The sequence below is a fragment of the Rhinolophus sinicus genome, chromosome 14, assembly GCF_057876585.1.
Source record: "Rhinolophus sinicus isolate RSI-liver-muscle chromosome 14, RSI-T2T, whole genome shotgun sequence".
In the NCBI taxonomy this organism is placed as follows: Eukaryota; Metazoa; Chordata; class Mammalia; order Chiroptera; family Rhinolophidae; genus Rhinolophus; species Rhinolophus sinicus.
The window spans coordinates 144,098,004-144,120,336 of record NC_142514.1 but is presented as its reverse complement, the minus strand read 5'-3'; the positions used below and the strand labels follow the sequence as shown (position 1 = coordinate 144,120,336).

At 39.4% G+C, this 22,333-nt stretch overlaps 2 protein-coding genes across 2 annotated transcripts; both read right to left on the bottom strand.

The window, feature by feature from the left end:
* Nucleotides 1-8,928: 8,928 nt before the first annotated feature.
* LOC148755846 (olfactory receptor 2AG1-like) lies at nucleotides 8,929-12,159 on the bottom strand. The gene has a single exon (XM_088789952.1). The coding sequence runs from the start codon at nucleotides 12,052-12,054 to the stop codon at nucleotides 11,104-11,106; it is 951 nt and encodes a 316-aa protein (XP_088646078.1). The 5' UTR covers nucleotides 12,055-12,159; the 3' UTR covers nucleotides 8,929-11,103.
* Nucleotides 12,160-16,389: 4,230 nt separating this feature from the next.
* Nucleotides 16,390-20,071, bottom strand: LOC148755845 (olfactory receptor 2D3-like). Its single transcript, XM_088789951.1, has one exon. The coding sequence runs from the start codon at nucleotides 19,503-19,505 to the stop codon at nucleotides 18,582-18,584; it is 924 nt and encodes a 307-aa protein (XP_088646077.1). The 5' UTR covers nucleotides 19,506-20,071; the 3' UTR covers nucleotides 16,390-18,581.
* Nucleotides 20,072-22,333: the final 2,262 nt, after the last annotated feature.

Genomic DNA, 22,333 nt, shown 5'->3' with positions numbered 1-22,333 from the left:
AATCTTGCTGAACCGAAGCCATACAATTAAGGACATGCAGAAGAAGCCACCTCGAAACTGGTAGGAGGGGCAGAGAAATGGAACTGGTTGAGTCACAGCCACGTATGACCATTGAAAATTGAGAAGGATTATCTCGGTTGTGGAGATTCCACTGTAAAAGCAAGAGGTCCAATGCTATACCAGCCCAAGTTTCCAGTTACTGGGAAGAGAAGTCCCCATAATTTCTGGCTATGAAAACCAGTGGTGATTTTGACTGAGTGAGACAGAGGGTAGCTTGATTCTGAAGTGCTCCTCTTAAAGGCACCGGACATCGGCTTTCCAACAGAATCACTGGCTCTGATCTCCAGCACTAGGGCAGCATCTGGAGGGGCAGCACGGACATATGGTGGGGGACTGAGTTCTCTGGCTTCAGGAAGGGGCTGGTGGGGCAGTTTTCTCATAGACAGAGGAACTGGTGGAGGCCATTGTTTCTTTTTTGAGCCCCCCCCCCCTTCCCTGCAGATGCAGGCAGACGCCATATCAGAGTTTCCATCAAGCTGGCTGACACCATTGGTTCGCCATGCCCTGATGACTTAAAACCCTAACCCACCCAACTTTTGGGCACACCCAAGCTGCTTCCAATGGCTTTTTCATACAAACCACCTGCCTTGCCTCACACTATAGACTTTCCTAGGGTCTCTCAAAGGTTTGCAGAATCCAGGCAAGCAGCAAGTTCTGTACCTCTGGTTTACCAACCCTAAGCACAGAATGAGTGGAAGCCGGTCTAGGTTCACAGCTTGACCTCTCAAGGCACTTCTAACCATGGCATAGGCAGTGGCCAGCTGCGGATTTCTTTGTGGCTCCTGCCAGATGAATCTGGGTGGGGCACTGGCTGTAGCTGAACTAGACCTGCAGCAGGTCTCCTCCCGGGTGGCTTGGGCCTGGTGCCCTCAGCAGCCAGCTTTAAAATGAGCTGGAGCATCACCCAGTTGCCTCAAAGGATGACACAGTCAAGAGGCTAGTTGGGCAGGCACCAGATCCCTGCTGAGGCATATCCTGCACTATAGGGTCAGTCCCTGCACCACACTACTCCACTATAGTCAAGGCCAGTCCTCACAACCAGTGAGCCTGAGAGTGAAACTCTCCCATTGATGTGCAAATAGCAACCACGGCTCAACTACAAGAGAAAGGCATACACAACCCACACAAGGGATATACCTAGAGTACACAGCTCAAGTGACCAGGAAAACTGCGTCACTGAGCTCCACAGCACACCTACTACCTAAGGCCACTCTACTAACATTGGGAGGAATAGCAGCCTTACCTAATACATAGAAAAAAACACAGGGAGGCAGCCAAAATGGGCAGACAAAGAAATATGTCACAAGTAAAAGAACAGAACAAAGTTCCAGAAAAAGAACTAAACAAAATAGAGACAAGCAATCTACCAGATGCAGAATTCCAAACACTGGTTATAAAGATGTTCAATGATCTCAGGAATAACTTCAGCAAATAAATAGGATACATAAAAATGGAGATAGAAAACATAAAAAGAACCAGTCAGGAATGAAGAATACAATAATGGAAATGAAGAATACTTTAGAGGGAATCAAGAGTAGATTACATGACGCTGAGGATCAAATCAGATATCTAGATGATGAGGTAGCAGAGAACACTCATCAGAACAGCAAAAAGATAAAAATTCCAAAAAATGAGGATAGTTTAAGGGGCCTCTGGGACAATATCAAGGGTACAAACATTCATGTTATAGGTGTGCCAGAAGAAGAAGAGAGACAGCAAGGAATTGAGAACCTATTTGAAGTAATAATGACAGAAAACGTCCCTCACCTGGTGAAGGAAATAGATATACAAGCCAAGGAAGTGCAGAAAGTCCCAGACAAGATAAACCCGAAGAGGCCAACACCAAGACACAGCATAATTAAAATGCCAAAGGTTAAAGACAAAGGGAGAATCTTAAAAGCAACAGGAGAAAAGCAGTTAGTTACCTACAAGGGAGCTCCCATAAGACTATCAGCTGATTTCTCCACAGAAACTTTGTAGGCCATAAGGAATTGGCATAAAATATTCAATTTGATGAAAAGAAAGGACCTACAACCAAGATTACTCTGGCCAGCAAAGTTATCACTTAGAATCGAAGGACAGATAAAGAGCTTCTGAGACAAGAAAACGCTAAAGAAGTTCCTCACCACCAAACCAGTATTACAAGGAATCTTAAAGGGACTACTTTAAGAACAAAAATAAATAAAAAATATGAATAATCTAAGGGGGGAGAAGGGTGGTGGATGAGGCAAAGGGGATCAAATATATGGTGATAGAAGGAGAACTGACTCTGGGTGGTGAACACACAATGGCATTTATAGATGATGTAATACAGAATTGTACACCTGAAATCTATTTAACTTTACTAACAATTGTCACCCCAATAAACTGTAATAAAAAGTGAATAATCAAATGGCAATAACTATATACCTATCAACAATTATTTTCAATGTAAATGTATTAAATATTTCAATCAAAAGAAAGGAGAGCTAAATGGATAAGAAAACAAGACTCTTACATATATGACTTATAAGAGACTCACTTCAGATTGAAAGTCACACATAGACTGAAAATAAAGGGATGGAAAAAGATATTTCATGAAAATGCAAACAACAACAAAAATCTGGCATAGTAATGCTTATACCAGACTAAACGGACAAAGTCTAAAACAAGAGACAGAGAAGGACCTACTTACTAATCCCACTTATGGGTGTTTTTCCAAACAAGCCCAAAATGCTACTTCGAGGGGACATGCATATCCATATGTTTATTGCAGCATTATTTACATATGCCAAGATATGAAGGCATCCTGGGTGTCCTTGAATGAATAAAGGAGAGATGGTGCATATATACAATGGAATATTACTCAGCTCTAAATAAGAACAAAATCTTGCCATCTGCAACAACATAGATGAACCTACAAGGTATTGTGCTGAGTGTAGTAAGTCAAACAGTGAAAGACAAATTTCATATGATTTCATTTACTCATATAAGTGGAATCTGAAGAACAAAATAAACAAATGAAACAGAAACAAACTGATAGATCAGAGAATATTTTGATGGTTGACAGACGGGAAGGGGGTTGAGGGTAGGTGAAAATGGGAAGGGATCAAGAAGTACAAATTTGTTGTTTCACAGTAGTTGTGGGGATGTAGGGTATAGCATAAGGTATATAGTCAATAATGATTTAATAACTATGGATGGTGTCAGATGGGTACTAGATTTATCAGGATGATAGATAGGAGGGGGTTGGGGGCAGGGTGACAAAGGTGAAGGGATTATAAAATACAAATTGGTAGTTACAAAATAGTCATGAGGATCACTTGAGAAACAGGGATTTGTATATTTCATCAGGAAATTCATTTTAAATGTTAGAAATAAGATCATCAGGTTAAATACAAAATTGGTTGAGGTCCCAGAAGATAATTCATTGTAACCTTTGTGGTTAATGGTTTACATTTCTTACTAATGAGAAATCATTTGCAGGTCTACAAGACACAGGACCACAAACACGCAACGTAAGGATTCTGCACCTTTAATTAATAATAAGTAGCAAGGCTAAATAATGATACATTATCCTAGAAAATTACCAGACCTTAGATGAGTCTACCAAATAATGTGACACACACAAAGACGTACTGCCCAGTTCCTCCTTTAAGGACGCACTTGCTATCCAGCTGCTGGGAATGAAGTCAACAGTTTCAAACTCTTGAGATCTGTTTTAGCTGCAGAGAGCATCTCCCACGAAGTCTCATCTTTCTGGGTCAGCCAGTATCCCATAACCATGCTAGGAGATTATATTGTATAAAATCCATGCAAATCAGCCTGGTGCAGGACAACTGACTGGCAATTCTCACGCTAGAGTGTTCCACCAGGTTGGCTAACCTTTGTGGAGCCCCTGTTGTAATTTCTAATCTTTCGTCTGCCCCGTTCTGTTTCCTCCCCCTTCTTTCACAGCTATTAATCCTCAATAAACATCAATTCAAATCCCACCTCAGTGTGTGCTGCAGGAGAATTGACCTATGACAAACTATGCTTCAATATGACATTTAAAGTTCCAATGACTTGCCCAAATTGTGCCACTTAGATGTTCCGGCAAAATTGATGATTATGATACAAAACACTGAAAGTTTACTATGTTCCAGGCACTTTTCTAAGCACTTTACATATATTACCTCAATCCTCACAACAAGTCTATGAGATAGATAATACATTTAACCTCATTTTACAGATGAAAACTTGGGGGAGAGTTAAAATGACTCACCAACATCTCACAGTTGGTAAGTGGTAGAGCTGGGAATGAAAGCCAGGCAGTTCCAAAGCTGTGACTGACTATGTACTCTAGTGTCCGTCTCAATCCTAGCATAGACGTTTGTACCGAAAGTTCAAACTGGTAGGTAAATTTAGCAGTTTTGCTCAGTAGTAGTAATTCAGATAGAGAGATGCAAAAATTTGGGACTATATTGTGGAGGCAGGGTTCATAGGATCTTCTTGTTTGGGAGGAGTAGTAAGGCAAAGAGAGGAAACAAGGATTATATGTCAATTTTTAGTTTGATTAAGAGTGAACATGATAATGCTGTTTCTTATAATAAGAAAAACTTGGGAAGAACAGATTTTAGGGACTGGATCAAGTATTCAGTTTTAGATTAAAAGGGAAATGCTTAAGATATTCAGGCAAAAAGGTCACATCAGCAGTTACCTAAGTGATTTTGGGCTTCAGAAGAGGTCACGTCACTGAGAGTCAAATGAATGTAGATGGAATTCAAACCACGAAATGATTAATTTACTAAGGCAGAGAAAGTTGAATCACAATAAAAGGGAATTTGCAGTAGAGCCATGAGGCACTTCAATATTTAGATGTCATGATGAAGAAGAGAATTGGAGTAAGTGAAGCCTGAGTCCAGTGGGGAAATTGGAAAATCTAGTGTGTGGGGGCCTGGAAGCCAGGAAAAGAAGATGTGTCCAGAAGGAAAGAGCGCTCAATTGTGTCGAATGTGGCTGAAAGTTTGAGTAGGATGAAGACAGAGAAGTGATACTGAATTTGCAACATGACTATTACTAACAAGCAGAACAGCAGTGACACGAGTCATGAATGGTAGGAAAGGATGTGGAAGCTATGGGTACAGGCATATCTTTCAAGGTGATTTTCCCTGAGAAAGGTGGTGTACCTGGAGGGGAAATGTAATTCAGGGAAGGGTTCTTGAAGATGGGAGATAGTAGAGCATGTCTGTGAACTATAGCAAATGTTCCAGCAGAGAGAGAGATGACACACAGGAGAAGCAGGTAATTCCAAGACCAATTTCTTTGAGCAGTAGAAGAGCTAGGTATTGGGAGCGCTAGTGGAGGGGTTGGTGCCAGACGGGTTCTTTTGAAAGATAAAGAGCTATGTGCACATATGCTAATAAATTTGTGGTGGGAGATGAGGAATTCCTACTATGAGTCCTTCTATTCTCTCATGGATGTATGATATAGGATATAAACTGAGAGTGAAGGTGTGCAATAGTGTTTTCAGAGAAAGATGACTGGAACTCGAGAACTAGTCCAGAAATGCTCCCTATTGCTATATTTATAAGAAGACAGTATATAGTCAAGCAATTGTAAAAAGAATAACAAATAAGTAATACGAACGGATTATTAAGAATGCTAATGGGGGCCGGCCTGGTGGCTCAGGTGTTTGGAGCATCTTGCTCCTAATGCAGAGGTCACCAGTGAGCTGTGCCTACAGCTAAGATTGTGAACAGCAGCTCTCCCTGGAGCTAGGCTGCCCTGAGCAGCCAGAGGTCTGCATGAGCTGCCTTGAGTTGACTGGGCTGCTGTGTGATGCCAAGGGTTGCTGAGTGCTGTCATCGGTTGACCAACTGCCTCAGCCAGGGGGAGCAAAAGGTTCATAATACCAGCATGGGCCAGGGAGCTGTGTCCTGCACAAGTAGACTGAGAAACAATGGCTTGAACTGGAGTGAGGTGGGAGGCAGAAGAATGGGGGGAAAAAACGGAATGCTAATAAGAAAATCAGCTATTTGGACACAATTAACTGAAATCCTCAACATACACCCTATACCATAATAAACTTCAGGGAGACTAAAAAGTTATTTTAAAACACTTATTTAAAAGTTAAATATCACTTATTGGTAACTTATTAAGCAAATCTAAAAGAAATATATTTAGTTATATTCTGAACTAAAAATGGGAATTATAAGGATACAATCACGTGAAAAATACAAAGCAATATATGTAACTACATAAATATTGTAACAGTTCCCTAGGCAACAAATCCTATCACATAGCTAAATAACTTAAAGTAAATGTTGCCACATACACAACTGTCAAATCGTTTGTCTGTAGACCTTGTCTATAAACAGCTACAAAAAATGATTAGGATCAAACAAAATAAATAATATAAATGAAAACATCTGCTACATTGCATTAATATGTTAGATTAGCAAAGAGAGTTCATGAGATTAGGCAGCACTGGAAAGAGTATAGTGAGGCAGGCACTCCCACAAAATGCAAGTCAGAATACAAAATGTTTTTAACTTTCTGATAAGCAATTTGGCTCTTTGTAACAAGAATTTTAGTTTCTTTGCTTATATCTCAGTAATTTAACTTCTAGAAATTTGACCTAAAATAAAACCAGACCTATCATGAGAAAATTTGGGGAACCAATACTTAATGTAAGCAAATGCCTAAATATATTACAGAGGACTCAAATGATGAATTATTAGGCAGTTATTTAAAATAATTTCTTCTTCCAGTTATGCAATAAATGTCTTGGGGATGTAACATACAGGATGGTGACTATAGTTAATAATGATGTGTTACATATGTGTTAAGAAAGTAGATCTTAAAAGTTCTCGTTACAAGGAAAAAAAATGTAACTATTAGGTTGTTGCAACAGTAACTGTGGTTTTTGCAATTACTTTTAACCTTTCAAACCACAATTACTTTTGCGACACCTAATATGTACAGTGATGGATGCTAATTAGACTTATGGTGATCATTTTGTAATATATACAAATATTGAATCATTATATTGTACATTTGAAACATTATATGTAAATTACGTCTCAATTTAAAAAAATAAGTTTTTAAAGACTACTTACTATTTATTCATATAACAGCCAGCATGTTATAAGCACCTTTTGCCAAGCTCGGGCCTATGTGTCTGACAGTTATTATCTTATTCAGTCATCCTAAAAACATCATGAGATCATCAAGAGCCCTACTATTAGCACTACTTTTAAGATGAACAAACTGAAGCACAAAGTTAAATTTAGTGTCAAAAGACTCACAGATAATAAAGGGGGAGCAGAGATTCTCACTCAGCACTCTGGTCCCCTCCATCCCTGCCACTCACTCCCTACCCTTTCCCTATAATGTCCCTTCTTAACAAGGGAGAATCTACGACAACTTTTATATGAGAAAAAGCAAGACTTCAATCAACATGTACATGATAATTCAGTAAAATACATATGTGGATAATCAAACAATGAAAGGAAAACTTTACAGGTGATTTTTGCTTCTTCCTAAATTTCTGAATTTTCTCAGTTTTTATAATAAATTTGGTAAGTTTTACAGAATAGCTTTCATATTATGGTTTAGATTTATAGATTAAACAATTAGATTATTTCTGTAAACAAAAAAGTTTGCTGATTTTTCGCAAAGCACTATCCTAACAATAACACCAGCTACGTGAGCCAAAGTATTTTTGAGCTTCTTAAGTCAACAGATTTAAGTTCCCAGCTTTTGTTATAAATCTTCCCATACCAATAAATCAATTGGTAAAATAAACCATATTTAAGTTCACTAGAAAGTAAATTCTATGTCTGACTCCTCCTTTCCTCTGGACACAGACATATACACATATTGCCCTCAAGAATGTGAGCTCATGATCAAGAGGGGTTCATCCCAGGGACATAAGGTTGGCTCAACATTTGCAAATCGATTAACCTGATACATCACATAAACAAAATAAAGGACAAAAATCATATGATTATATCAATTTATGCAGAAAAAGCATTTCACAAGATACAACATTGACTTATATTTAAAATACTTAATAAAATGGGTATAGAGGGAAAATACCTTAACATCATACAGGCCATATAAGACAAACCCTCAGCTAATGTCATAATTAACAGTGAAAACCTGAAGCCCTTCGCTCTAAGTTCAGGAACAAGACATCCCTGTCCCCTATCACCCCTCCTATTCAACATATTATTGGACGTCCTTGCCAGAGCAATCAGGCAAGAGAAAGAAGTAAAAGGCATCCAATCTGGAATGAAGAAGTTAAATTGTCACTTTTTGCAGATGACATGATACTATATATAGAAAACCCTAAAGACTCAACCAAAAAGCTGTTAGAAACAATAAATGAATACAGTAAAGTTGCCAGCTACAAGTCAATGTATAAAAATCCATGGCGCTCCTATATACTGACAATTAAATTTAAGAAAAATAAATTTTAAAAATTCCTTTTTTAAGAATTAAAGAATGAAATACCTAGAAATAAACTTAACCAAGGATGTGGAGGACCTATACACTGAAAACTATAAGACATTTGTAAAAGAAGTTGAAGAAGACACACAGAAATGGAAAGACATCTGTGTTCATGGATTAGAAGAATCAACATAGTTAAAATGGCCTTATTACCCAAAGCAATATACACATTTAATGCAATCCCCATCAAATTCCCAATGGAATTTTTGAAGAAATAGCACAAAATAACATCAGATCTGCATGGAACCACAAATGACCATGAATAGCCAAAGCAATCTTAAGAAAAAAGAATAATGCTAGAGGTATCACACTCCCTGACATCAGTTTGTACTACAGAGCAACAATAATCAAAACAGCATGGTACTGTCAGACAAACAGACGTAGAGACCAATGTAATGAAATTTAAAATCCAGAAATGAACCCACATGAGTACAGACAGACAATTTTCAACAAAAGAGTCAAAAACATACAATAGAGAAAACACAGCCTCTTCAATAAATGGTGCCAGGAGAATTGAAAAGCCACATGCAAAAAACTGAAATTAGAGTGCTCTCTGTCACCATGTACCAAAATTAACTCAAAATGGATCAAAGATCTAAACATAAGAGCTGAAACAATAAACTGCATAAAAGAAAACATAAATGCTAAAGTTATGAACCTTGGGTTCAAAGGAGATTTTATGAATTAGACCTCCAAGGTAAGGGGAACAAAAGCTAAAATAAATGAATCGGAATATATCAAACTGAAAAGCTTCTGAGCAGAAAAAAAAAAAAAATCACCAAAATAAAGAGGCAACCAACCAAATGGGAGAAGACTTTTACAAACAACATATCTGATAAGGGGCTAATATCCCAAATATATTAGGAACTCATACAACTCAACAACAAAAAAAATGAGCAGAGGACCTGAATAGACATTTCTCCAAAGAGGATATACAGATGGCCAACAGACATAGGAAAAGATGCTCAACATCACTAATCATCAGAGAAAGGAAATGAACACCACAATGAAATATCACCTCACACTTGTCATCAGCAAGATAAATAGTAACAAGTGTTGGAGAGGTTGTGGAGAAAAAGGAATCCTCATACACTGTTGGTGGGAATGCAGGTTGGTACAACAGCTATCGAAGATAGTCTGGACGTTCCTCAAAAAATTAAAAATAGAATTATCATATGACCCAGCAATACCTCTCCTGGGTATACACCCAAAAAAATCTGAAAACATTTATCTGTAAAGATATGTGAGCTCCAATGTTCATTGCAACTTTATTTTCCATGGCCAAGAAATGGAAACAAAGTGTTCTTCAATAGAGGATTGGATAAAGAAGATATGGTATATACAAACAATGGAATACAACTCTGCCATAAAAAAAGATAAAACAATGCCATTTGTGACAACCTGGATGGATGTTGAGATTATTATGTTAATCGAAATAAGTCAGTCAGAAAAAGTTGAGAACTATATGACCTCACTGATATATAGGATATAAAACTGAAAGCAACAAAGGAAAAAGACAAACAAATAAAGAAACAAAAACTCATAGACACAGACAATAGTTTAGTGGTTACCAGAGGGTAAGGGGTAGGGTGGTGGCAGAAGAGGGTAAATGTGGTCAAATATATGGTGATGGAAAGTGAACTGATTCTGGGTGGTGAACACACAATGTGATATATAGATGATATATTATAGAATTGTACACTTGAAATCTATGTAATTTTACTAACCATTGTCACTCCAATACATTTTAATTTAAAAAAAAGAATATGATCTCTTTGCAATTAATTTGATGTTTCAAAACACAAATTGTGTAAGATCATATTCTTTAAAAATTCAAGCAAAATACACAACAGATATCTCTCACTGATATTGTATCTCTAATCATAACTTCAAATCTGATACTTTCATATTCTCTTTTATTCATTTCTCTATTTTAATTTTAGATTTAATTTTAGTCAGTATAAAAATGTCCCATTTAGACTTTTACACTAGCTCAACATAAATATTGTCTTCATTTATGTATTCAATATGGATTGCTAAGTCTGGAATACAAATCTGTTATTCTTTCTAACTAATTGCTCAAACAACCATTTGCCTAATAAACAGGAAGCCAAATATATCTTTTGGGGATACCTCTCTCTATTAGTTATCCTAAAATCAAATTCAAAGGAATGCAGTCGTCCTCGGATGTTAAGAGGCTATTGGAGTTGAGTCAGCCTAAAACTATTACTGTTTGTCACAGCTATATGATATTGAATTTAAAACTTTGTCCCTTACTGTGTCTATTTAGTAATCAGTCCAGACAATGTCCCATCACAGAGTGAGTCTAAGACATCCCTTCCATGATTTTCTTCTTGCATTCCTTTTACAACATGGGCTGTAAAAAGAGGTCACAGTGATATGTCCCATGTGAGTGCAGCTTAAGGTTCACCAGCTACACAGTAGAATAAAAATGAAGAAAATTATAAATTGTTTATATCATCACACACAGAATATTATATAAAGACTGGTTGTGTATAGCATTTTGATTCAGAGAAGGAATGGTGAGAGACAAGCCATGAGCCCTCCCTAGAAGGTGGACTGTGTTGGCAAAATGTATTTTCCCAGGAGCCTCCTCAAGGCCCCCATGACCTCCTTATTCCTCAGGCTGTAGATGAGGGGGTTCAGGGCTGGAGTGACAATTGTGTAGAAAACAGAGATGATGTTGTCCTGCTTGGGGCTGTGGAGGGAACTGGGCAGGACGTACATGAACGTGGCAGCTCCATAAAACATCCCGACCACAGTCAGATGAGAAGAACAGGTGACTAGGGCTTTCTGCCGCCCCTCATTTGAGGGCATGTGGAGCACAGTAAATAGGATTAGTGTGTAGGAGGCAAGGACAGCAACAAGGGGAAGTATCAGTAAGGTCACACCCATTACATACACTGTGAGCTCATATCTGGAGGTATCTGCACAGGCCAACTTCAGCAGAGGTGGGATCTCACAGAGCAGGTGCCTGATTTTCCGGGACATGCAGAAGGGATAGTGCATGGTATATAAGGTATACCCTAGAGCACTTAGGGAGGCCAGCACCCAGGATGTGGCTACCATGAGCCAGCAGACCCTTGGACTCATGAGGACCATGTAGTTCAGAGGATGACAAATGGCCACATACCTGTCATAGGCCATGAAGGCCAGTAGGAGGTCCTCTGCACCACCCAGGCTCAGTGCCAGAAACATCTGAAGGGCACAGCCCCCAAAGGAAATAGTGGGATCGCTGCGCAGAAAGTCCACGATGGCCTTGGGAGTGACAACAGATGTGAAGAGGAGGTCCATCAGTGAGAGCTGCCCAAGCAAGAGGTACATGGGCACGTGGAGACGGACATCCTTTGTGATAACCAGGAGCAGCAGGCCATTGCTGGTCAGGGCCAACAGGTACAAGGCTGAGATTGTGGCACAGAGCAGCTCAGGAGACCCACTGTCCTTCAGAATCCCCATCAGTAAGAAGCCACTTCCCAGGGTGGAGTTCCAGTGCTCCATTCTGTGCTGTCTCTAGTTGCCTAGAACCAAATGGATTCTTGGTCAAACTTTGCCAAAATGGTTGCTTGGTTTTGTAACATCAAAACTCCTGAGGATGGCCAAAATAAATCCAATGAGGTGATGCCTTTTCCACTGGTAAATGACGTTACCTCTTTTTTCTTTTTAATTTAAGTATAGTTGGTATACAATCTTATGTTGGTTATATTAGTTTCAGATGGATAATATAGTGATTTGATATTTTTATAACTTAAAATATGATCACCCCATTAAATCTAGTAATCATATGTCGCCATGTAAACTTGTCACAATATCAGTGACTTTAACTCTCTATTTCTCAGTTTCTGACTCTTTTAATTGTATCTTAATAAAAGACCATCTAAATACAGAACACGTGTCACAGTGATAGCTAAACATTAAGAGACACTACATGAAAACATTATTCAATCATCAAACCTGAATGTGTATCTTTCCAGGAAGGTTAAATCATCTATTTCTTAATGGAAAGCAAATTTCTGGCACCCATACCCATGATTATTCTTGGACCTATCTTATAAGTACAATGTTAGGCTAATAATTTAAATACCCAGTTAGTGTTCTGCAGAGACCTGTTTGAAGATGAAAACCTGAAAAGGTATAGAAATTAGTTTCAATAAAGCACTTCCACTTCTTTTTCTCTGTAATTTAGGCCCACATTTGTTTGCAGCACTCAAGGCTGTAGAAACAAGCCTCACTGGAAGAGCTGACATATGTGCCCTTTAATCACCTCTCTTTATGAGCTCCACATTTTCCATGTGCCTGAGAGAGAAGAATTCCAGATTGTCTGAGAATACAGGATGGTGTGCTTGAGTTTCCGTTACTTTTAGAGTTAAACCTTTAGGATCAATGCAAACATCTGTGCTTTTTTTAAATAGTTTTTTTTTTTTATTTTTTTATTTGTTGGTTTGTTTCTTTTAACTGATTATGATAAAATGTGACCTGGGAGGACTCAGAAATAGGATAACAGAAGAGGCTCTGCCCAGGAATATCAGAGCGTTTATGTCTGGTAAATGGTGAAAGGTGTAGGCAACAAGAGAGTATGTATTGTATGTTATAATAAGGCTCAATAATCCTAGCTTCCCTTTCTTGCATCAGACCCAGACCCCTACTCTTCTTCCTGCAGGGCCAGAGTACCCACACTGCATTGGAGGGCCACAGCGATAGAGAGGAAGTGCTCCTGTTCTGAAAAGCTGCTGCCAGAGCGTGGTACCCAATCCTGAGAAAAGCCAGAAGAGTCAGGCCCTGAGATTAACGGAAATCATTGTCATGCATCATGGGAACTAGACAGATAAAGCCAACTCTGAACATGTAGTAAAGAATCTGTATGTGAAGCATCTTTCTCTAAATCATTTCCCTATATTGTGGCTTATGTATTTTGACATTTCACTGGTTTCTATTGGCCTCTTCTGACTCCACAGGATTTTCATGGTAAAAAGTGATAGGAACATAAGACAGGCACATCATCTGCTCTTAGATGGTCACCTTTGGAGGCATATATTATCAGACAGGTGCAAAAATCCTTATCAGAGGCCAGCAAAGCCCATGGAGTCTAAAGACGGGTACTGATACTTCGCCAGGAAACAGATACCCAAGCCTGGCATGTAGCACAGACTCTTTCATCATCCTCACTGATTCCTCTTCTTGTTTAGAACACCAAGAATAGAGGGTATTGGGAAGGGCTATGGAGCTCAAAGCACTAGAGAAGATGGAAGATGGAGTAGCTTAGTTCTTAGGGTCTGCTTGGGCTCTGTGTCTCCACTCAACATTCCTGGAGGCTGCACACTTCCCTGAAAGAATCAATGCTCTTACCTCAGGTGGTGAGAAGCCCAGCTGGCCGACCATGCAGACTGCCTCAGGATTGTTTGATGGTCAGGAATGTTCCCATAGAAATGGGGAAGGAAGGTGGGGATTTTCTAGCGGTATCCAATTGGTTTAATTTTTGCTAAGTTAGGTTAAGAGTCTGAGAAGTCTGACCGAGCTAGGTATCGGGGCCCTTCTGTGCCTTCTGTTCCTCCACAGATCTTCTCTAGAGAAGCACTAAACACAGACAGAGCGCTAATACAGTCCTTGGGTAGTTTCTATGGAACAGGAAGATGGCTTTTCTGTTCTGACACCTGTGGGGAATTCGGAGAAACTGCTTCGTTCATACAGTTTCCCAGGTAGGAAGCACATCTAGCCCTGGAGCAGTTGTCAGACTGAGTTCTTGGGTCCAGATGCTCAGATGTTGTTCATTCATTCTCGCTAGGGTCTGCGAGCAAAGATGAAAGCAGCAGGAAGCTGGAGGAAGCAGATATAGAAAGAACTGCCTAAGGGAGATCCGCTGTGCCTGGCCTGCTTGTCCCTGGGGCCGACAGTGAGCCAGGGCCCTGTCCTGGGGGAGGCCACTCTGTCTCCTTATTCTATCACCTTTTCTACTCTATTTCACCCCTTCCTTCAGAGGGACTTGTTTTCTCAGACGAAATGGCCTCCCCTGGAAATGCTGGTCCAGGAAACGGGATGTTAATGAATCCTTTTGGTCCGGTTTCCTGGACTGATATCCCTATACAATCCTCTCACTAAATTAGCTTGGAGGCCCTAGGTTTTTGTCCCATGCTCAGGGAGGCACGGATGGCCCATTTCTAAATTGCTGACTGAACACCCCAGGAATCAAGAGCAGCTTTCACGGTCTGCCCCGACACAGATTTTAAAGTGGATTTTGTGGCATCTGTGGGACACTCCTTCCACCTCACCCCCTCTCCATGGCCTCCTTCATGATTCTCTTAGCCTGGACTATTTCCAGTTCAGTGTGACTGTGCTCTGTGGAGTCTGTAATTACAAGAACTTCCTTTCATTGACCTTTGGCAATCCAGTGTGACCTGGGCATGAGTATGTGCGTCCTAGTGGTGTCTCCCAGTGATACTTGAAGAGAGTGGACAATTTTCTAAGTACTGAGCAGGAAAAACTAAAAAGAAATGCACACAGTACTGAAGCTATAGAATGTCAATGTTAAAAAAAGTCTTTTAAATCCTCCTAGAGATAAAATATGGATTACCCACTAATAAACACAGTTAGATGATAGTGGAGTTTTCAATGGTACTAAGACAATGGGAAAAAATCTTCAAAGTGCTGAGGGAATATAACTAACCGCACACCTGGACAGACACATGCAGTTATTGCTGAGATTCTAACTTTCTTACCTTCACTGCCTGCTCTGTTTGCTTCTGTATTTACATGTTCTTCTTATAGTATGAGCTCTCTCAATCCTGATTTAGCTTCCAAAAATGATCAAGATTTCCCTGTTCAAAAAAACAATCCTTTGGTTTTCCTTTTTCTTCAGACCTTTTCTCTAAATGTCTCCCATGTTCACAACAAATTTCTTGAAAAAGCATTTATAATTATTGGGTCTACTTCTACTTTGAATTACTTACTCCTGATATATGAAGTAACACTTGTTACCTGTTACATCAGACAACCCAGAAATCATAGTAGCATAACCCAATATAATTGTATTTCTCACTCGTATAACAGTTGAATGGAGATTTCTTGGTTTGGGCGATGTCCTGACCTGCTCTCTAAGGGATGGTATGTTTACTCTGCTAAGAGGGCGTTTCACTCAGGGAGATGCTGAAGGAGACCATACAATAACAGAAGAGTGTAAACCTTCCCTTATGACAGAGCATGGCTCTCTGCTGTCCCAGAGGTAATGAACCTGGCTGTTGAAGTATCACTCACATTTTAGCTGATTAAAACCATATCATCTCCATCTCCTGCTTTACCTCAACTGATTAGCTTTTCTAGATGCTCACTAATGTCCTAATAACAAATTCAATGATAATTAAATAATTATATTTGATATTATTTAATTCAACAATACTTATTTAAGTTTTGGAATTATTAAAGAACCATTTGAGTCTTAATCATGTTATATGCAACTAGAAGAGAATTTATATTTTTATTTTTTATTTTTGGGAGGGAATTTAAACATCATCTGACTTAACTTCTTATTGACTTTATAAATCAGGATTTTGATTCCCAACAAGAACTGACTAGATCATGGTTAAAAAATAAGTAACAAAATCACTGTCTCAAGCAACTATCCAATATCTCTTCTTTTATGACAAATAGCCCACTTTCAGTCCTCACCCTTCTGGACTATCCTTTTGCATTTGTTACTATTGAATACTCCTTAGTTCTTGTTTTATTTTAAGATTTTTATTAAAATATAGCTAACACACATATCATATTAGTTTCAGTGGTACACCATAGTTATTCAACATTTGTATACCTAAAGAAGTGATCACGGCTGACCCAGTGGCTCAGGTGGTTGGAGTGCTGTGCTCCTAATGTCTAGGTCGCTGGTTCTATTTCCACATGGGCCAGTGAGTTGTGCCCTCTACAACTAAGATTGTGAGCAACGGCTCACCCTGGAACTAGGCTGACCTGAGCAGCCGGAGGTTGGCATGAGCTGCCGTGGGCTGCCGTGGCCTGCTGTGTGCTGTCGCAGGCTGCTGTGTGCTGCAGTGTGCTGCCAGGAGCAGCAGGTAGCCATCGTGAGTGGCCAGCAGCCATCGTGAGCAGCCGTGGGCTGCTGTGTGCTGCCATGTGCTGCCGTGGGCTACCGTGTGCTGCCATAAGTGGCCAGCAGCCATCATGAGCGGCCGGCACCAGCGAGAGCTGCCATGAGCGGTTGACTAATGACCGGCAATGGACTGCCTCAGTGGGGGGAGCACAAAGGTCATAATACCAGCATGGGTCAGAGAGCTGTGTCCTACAGAACTAGACTGAGAAACAACGGCTTGACCAGAGTGGGGCACGGGGTGGGAGAAGGGAAAAAAAAAAAAGTGATCACCATGGTAAGTCCAGCAACCATCTGACACTGTACCATGCTATCACAATATTATTCACTACATTCCATATGCTGTACATTACATCCCCATTACTTATTTGTTTTATTACTCATTTCTTAAATCATTCTCTTTTTGTATTTATGATACACACCACGATGGCCAGATTCCTTTGATAGACCTTGGATAATTCTTTATTAATGTCATCATTCTTTCTTAATTTAATTGTAGATTTAAAGTCGGCTTTAATCAGGAGGTTTCCAGATGAGTAAACAAGATAATTTCAGAGTCAAGTTCTATAAACACAATAATGGAGATAAGAGAGTGACTGGAAAGGATATTGCCTACGATTGGATGTTTGGGGATGGCCTCTGGAGAGCTGTCAGTTGTGTTGAGAATGAGCTGACATTGCTGAGTATGAGTCCCATGTGTCAAGAATGACTGGCAAAGCATTTCAGACAAAGTGAACGGCAAGTGCTAATGATTGGATGTCAGGATGAGGTTTACAATTTTGGGGAAGAGAAAGAAAGTCATTCTGGCTGAAATATCGTGACTGTATCCCTGCCAGATACCTTAATACAATGGACTCAGTGTGTGTTAATGAAGAAAATTACAGGAAGAATAAAACATTAGATAGTTACATAATATGATCAATATGATTCCCTTCAAAGTTGAAATTTAACAGTAAGATGAAACACTCTCTTCAGATATTGAACATCACAAATCCGATAGCTTCTAACAGAAATATTTTGAAAAATTGGGACTCTGTGATCATATAAATTGCCAACATTAATTTTCCATTTGATCATTGTCTTTCAGAATGAAGCTCCAAAAGTGAAGGCAGGATCATGTCTTTCTCAATTCTACCTGCAGGGCAAACTGGTTAATCTTTTACATAAAAACCTCTGCTGAATAGATTACAGACTAGTTAGTCTTACGACAAGACTATGCATAATTGATTTCTAACTTTTTTTCTGCCACACACTCTCAGTTACACATTTCTGTGCTTTTGTTCATCTAATAGTCTTCTTTAGGCAGCTTATCTGGCCCATTGCTGCTTGTTGAAATCACGCATCCTGCTAATAAATCAGGTCTCATTTCAGTAGTCACATTCATGAAATATTCCTGATCTTCAAAGAAGCTATTGACCTTGCTTTTGATCCCCACAGCATTTTTCTTTAATCTTAAAATAGTTCCTTATTTAACTTTAAAAAGAGTTATCTCGGGGTCAGGGGGAAGAGAGGTGGTAGATGAGGGTAAAGGGGATCAAATACATGGTGATGGAAAGAGAACTGACTCTGAGTGGTGAACACACAATGTGATTTATAGATGATGTAATACAGAATTGTACACCTGAAATCTATGTAACTTTACTAACAATTGTCACCCCAATAAACTTTAATTAAAAAAGTTATCTCTATATTTGCGTTATCTTGTTAGTGGATTTGAAATTATTTTAAAGAAAGCCCTAACTTTTACTCACATTGTGAGGTTCTGGGCACAGTGCTTGCACAGAGTAGGCATTTAATGAATATTTGTGGAAAAAAATCAATTGAGGCAAATAAAGCAAGGGCAGAAAGGGAAGGTAGTGGAGATATTGTTGTCAATCACTATGTTCCATGTACTAAAGGAACATGTCAGAAGTCACTGCCTCCAAAGGTGGACCATCTATCTCCCAGACAGCTTCCTGAAAGCCCCCTTCACGTCCTTGTTCCTCAGGCTGTAAATGATGGGATTCAACATGGAAGTCATAACTGAATAGAACACAGAGATGACCTTATCCTTTCCAGTCATTGTCTTGGAATTGGGTCTCATGTAGGCAAAGATTCCAGAGCCATAGTAGAGAACCACAACAGTGAGATGGGAGCCACAGGTAAAGAATACCTTGTGCCTCCCCTCCCCTGACTGCATCCGAATCACAGTGGAGAGAATGTACCAATAGGAGACCAGGATGAGGGAGACAGGTGCCAAGAGGATAATCACACCCATTGAGAAGAGGGCCATCTCAGCATCGTAAGTGTCTGCTGAAGCCAGCTTCAGGAGTGCAGGAGGTTCACAAAAATAATGATTAACTACATTCTGTCCCTGGTAGGGGAGACACAGTGTAAAAGCACTGTCCACTGAACACACAAACACTCCACTGATCCAGGACACTGTAGCCAACTGGACACAGAACCTCTGGGTCATGATAGTGGAGTAGTGCAGGGGCCTGCAGACAGCCACACAGCGGTCATAGGACATCACCGCCAGAAGTGCACACTCTGTACACCCTGCGAGAAGGAAGACAACCATCTGTAGTGAGCATCCAGCAAAGGAGATGCTTTTCTTTTTTACAAGGAAGTGGGCCAACATCTGAGGAACGATGCTTGTAGAGAAGCAGAGGTCGGCAAAGGACAAGTTTTTAATGAAAAAGTACATGGGAGTGTGAAGTTGAGAGTCAGTTTGGATAAGGATTATTATGAGCAGATTTCCACAGATAGAGAGAAGGTAAATGATCAGGAAAACACAGAACAGCAAGATCTGGATCCTTGGATCCTGTGAAAGTCCCAGCAAGATAAATTCAGTCACAGAAGTTTGGTTTCCTTCTCCCATTGATGTTTATTCGTGTTTACCTATCATCAGAAAGAGAACAGATGCATTCTTAATGTTTGATTTCACATGTTTATAAACAAGTACAATGTTAACAAGTGCATCTTATTGAAATATTGGCTTACAGCTGCTTCTTACTAGGTGCCAGTTTGCGTTAGCACGCATACCATTGTTTCTATCAATTTACATGGTTTATAAGCACATTTTTCCTTGCTTGATCCAGTTGGTAGGCTAAGTGTCACACTCGATGTGGTGTCTCCACTAATCCTGATGTTGATATATTCATGTGTTGCTATGAAGCTATATTAAAGGAATTTTCTTTGGTTCAATTTCATTTTTTTCTTCTCAAGAAATATTTAACATTTTACCTGGATTAGCAGCTTGAGAATGATGTGAACCTGTTTAGTCAATAAAACCACTTTTTCTTTATACTTCAAAATCAAAACGCAGAGGTTAATGACAAGTTTGTTCATAATAGAGTAGGAAGTTCAAATACGGTTAGGGGATGAAACAGATAAACTGTAGGTGTTAGTTCTTGCTTTTGTCCATAGTCTTTTTATAAAGCAGCTTCTTAAATAGAAACCCAAACAGGGTAAAGAAAAATCAGCATGAAAAAATGTAACATTCAGAAACGTTACTGAATAATGAGACTTTAGTGCCTTGTTTGAGGGACGGAAGCCAGGACCAAGCAGGAGCTTGAACTTCTGAAGTGAATATGAACAGATTTTATAGCCCATGACACACAACCTCAGCTCACCTCTGATCCCAACCCCACGTACGGTGAACAGGTCTCACTCACTAGGCACCACGGAAATTCTATCTCAAGGCTGCCAGGCGTTTCTGCCCAGAGTGTTGGGAGTATGGGGAAGATAATGCCCCTTTAACCACAGGACAATGGGTGTTGATGAATAAATGAACCAGATATTTCTGGGAGTCATTCTATATGCTTCTTAAATGTTGAGCTCTACGGAGTTGAGCCTTCTTTGTCTATACTGTGATGATGGTGATGGTGATGATGATGATTGATGATTATTTTGCCTGCGAAGCTTTCTTAGAATTTTTTCCTAACCACCATCCCTCATAAATTTTAATAGCACAGATATTTTGTATATTTATTTATACACTGCAGTCTTTTGGAAGGCCACATACTATTGCAATCTCTAAGATTTCTTTCTCTTTCCTATATTGCCCCCATTGAGAATGCATAGTCTACAATAACAACTTAAGTAATCTACATTTTATAGGTGTTTAGTTGTTTCCTGTTTAAATCTTATTGCTTCCTTATACCACTTCCTGGAATCACTTTTCAGATAAACTAACTCCATCCAAGCCCTTTTCTTGGGCTTTGCTTTTAGCACCTAAACTATGAGAGAAAGTATGGGACCTGAGATAAAGGCCTGATGAAAGCAATATGGGTAGGCTGCCTTCTTGAGGAGGGAGTCCCAGCTATGTCTGATGATAAGGACTAACAGTGCTTACTATGTACCTGGCATTGTTCAAAGTACTCCATGTATATTTGTTTATTTAATCTTCACAACAATCCTATGAAGGAGTATATTTTCAAATCTCTATTTTGTAGTTGAGGAAATTGAGGGATAGAGATGTTCAGCAACTTGCTGGTAACACAGATATCAATTGTTGAGTTGGAAGACAAAGCCCCCAAGTCTTGTTCTAGCATCTGAGCTTTTAAATCTTCACTGTAATTTCACTCTCAATTCCAATAGCAGTAGTTAGTACTGCAAAATTCATTCATGTAGGTGGACTTGACACAGGGAAATCCAAGCAATGCTCAAAAGATGGAGGAAATTATCCTCAATCCCAAACATGTTCATAAATGGCTTGACTCCTCTGAAAGGTGGCTGAGCTTAAGGTTTCCAGATGTTGTCAATTAGAAAATAACCTGGGACAAACTAAGCCTTGTAGTAGGATTCTCGCCATAGTTTTTAAGTTGAGGGAGGAGTTTTTGTAACAAAAGAGAGGGTTCGATTCGGGTAGAACAACCAATCAGATTTAAGGAGTGTCAACCACGCATATGCCAGGTCTGCTACCAGGGCCACAATGGAGCAGTAGTCATTTTGAGTCTGGTGCCATTGGTGACTATATGGTTGTCATAAATTTACTTTTAACACTCACATTACTGGATTAGATTTGCAATGGAGGATATTTGGTGAGATTCAGTGGCCCAACTATTGTGTATAGGACCTTGTATACTGGGTAGCAGAGCATATTACTGCTACTACTACTACTACTACTATCACTACTACTACTAATAATAACAATAACAAAAAAAGAAATAATTTACCTCACATGACACTTACTATGTTCCAGAAACTCTTATAAGCATTTACTATCTATCATTTAATCCTCAGAATATTCTTAAGAAATAAATACTACTAATATCCCTATTTTATAGATATGGATACTGAGACTCAGTGAGTATTCTAAGAAAAACACTTTCAGGGACACAGAGCTAGTAAAGTATTGAATCAGGATTCAGTCTCAGATAGTCTGGCTCCAGAGCCCAGACATGATATTGTCCCACTGAATAGTAGGACAGATTCTATTTTTAGAGACACACTCTGGAACTGGGCTCTGTCTGAATCCATAGAAGGAGCCAGAAGTAGAATGCACCATAGAACTGTGATTTGGGAAAATGTAAGGCAGAGGCTTAGGGTGTACATAGGAAAGAAATAGACATGCTTTCTTTCTGTAGTTTGGATTCAGGTGGAGAGGAAGCTACATAGCATCTGTGAAAATATTTGTAACATCTTAATATTCCTCAAAGTTTGTTTCTGTCCTTTCCTTCTTTACATACTGTTCCTTAGGGGATC

Excerpts from the sequence above, each read along its gene's own strand:
- LOC148755845 (XM_088789951.1), bottom strand. The coding sequence starts at position 19,505 with ATGGGAGAAGGAAACCAAACTTCTGTGACTGAATTTATCTTGCTGGGA.
- LOC148755846 (XM_088789952.1), bottom strand. The coding sequence starts at position 12,054 with ATGGAGCACTGGAACTCCACCCTGGGAAGTGGCTTCTTACTGATGGGG.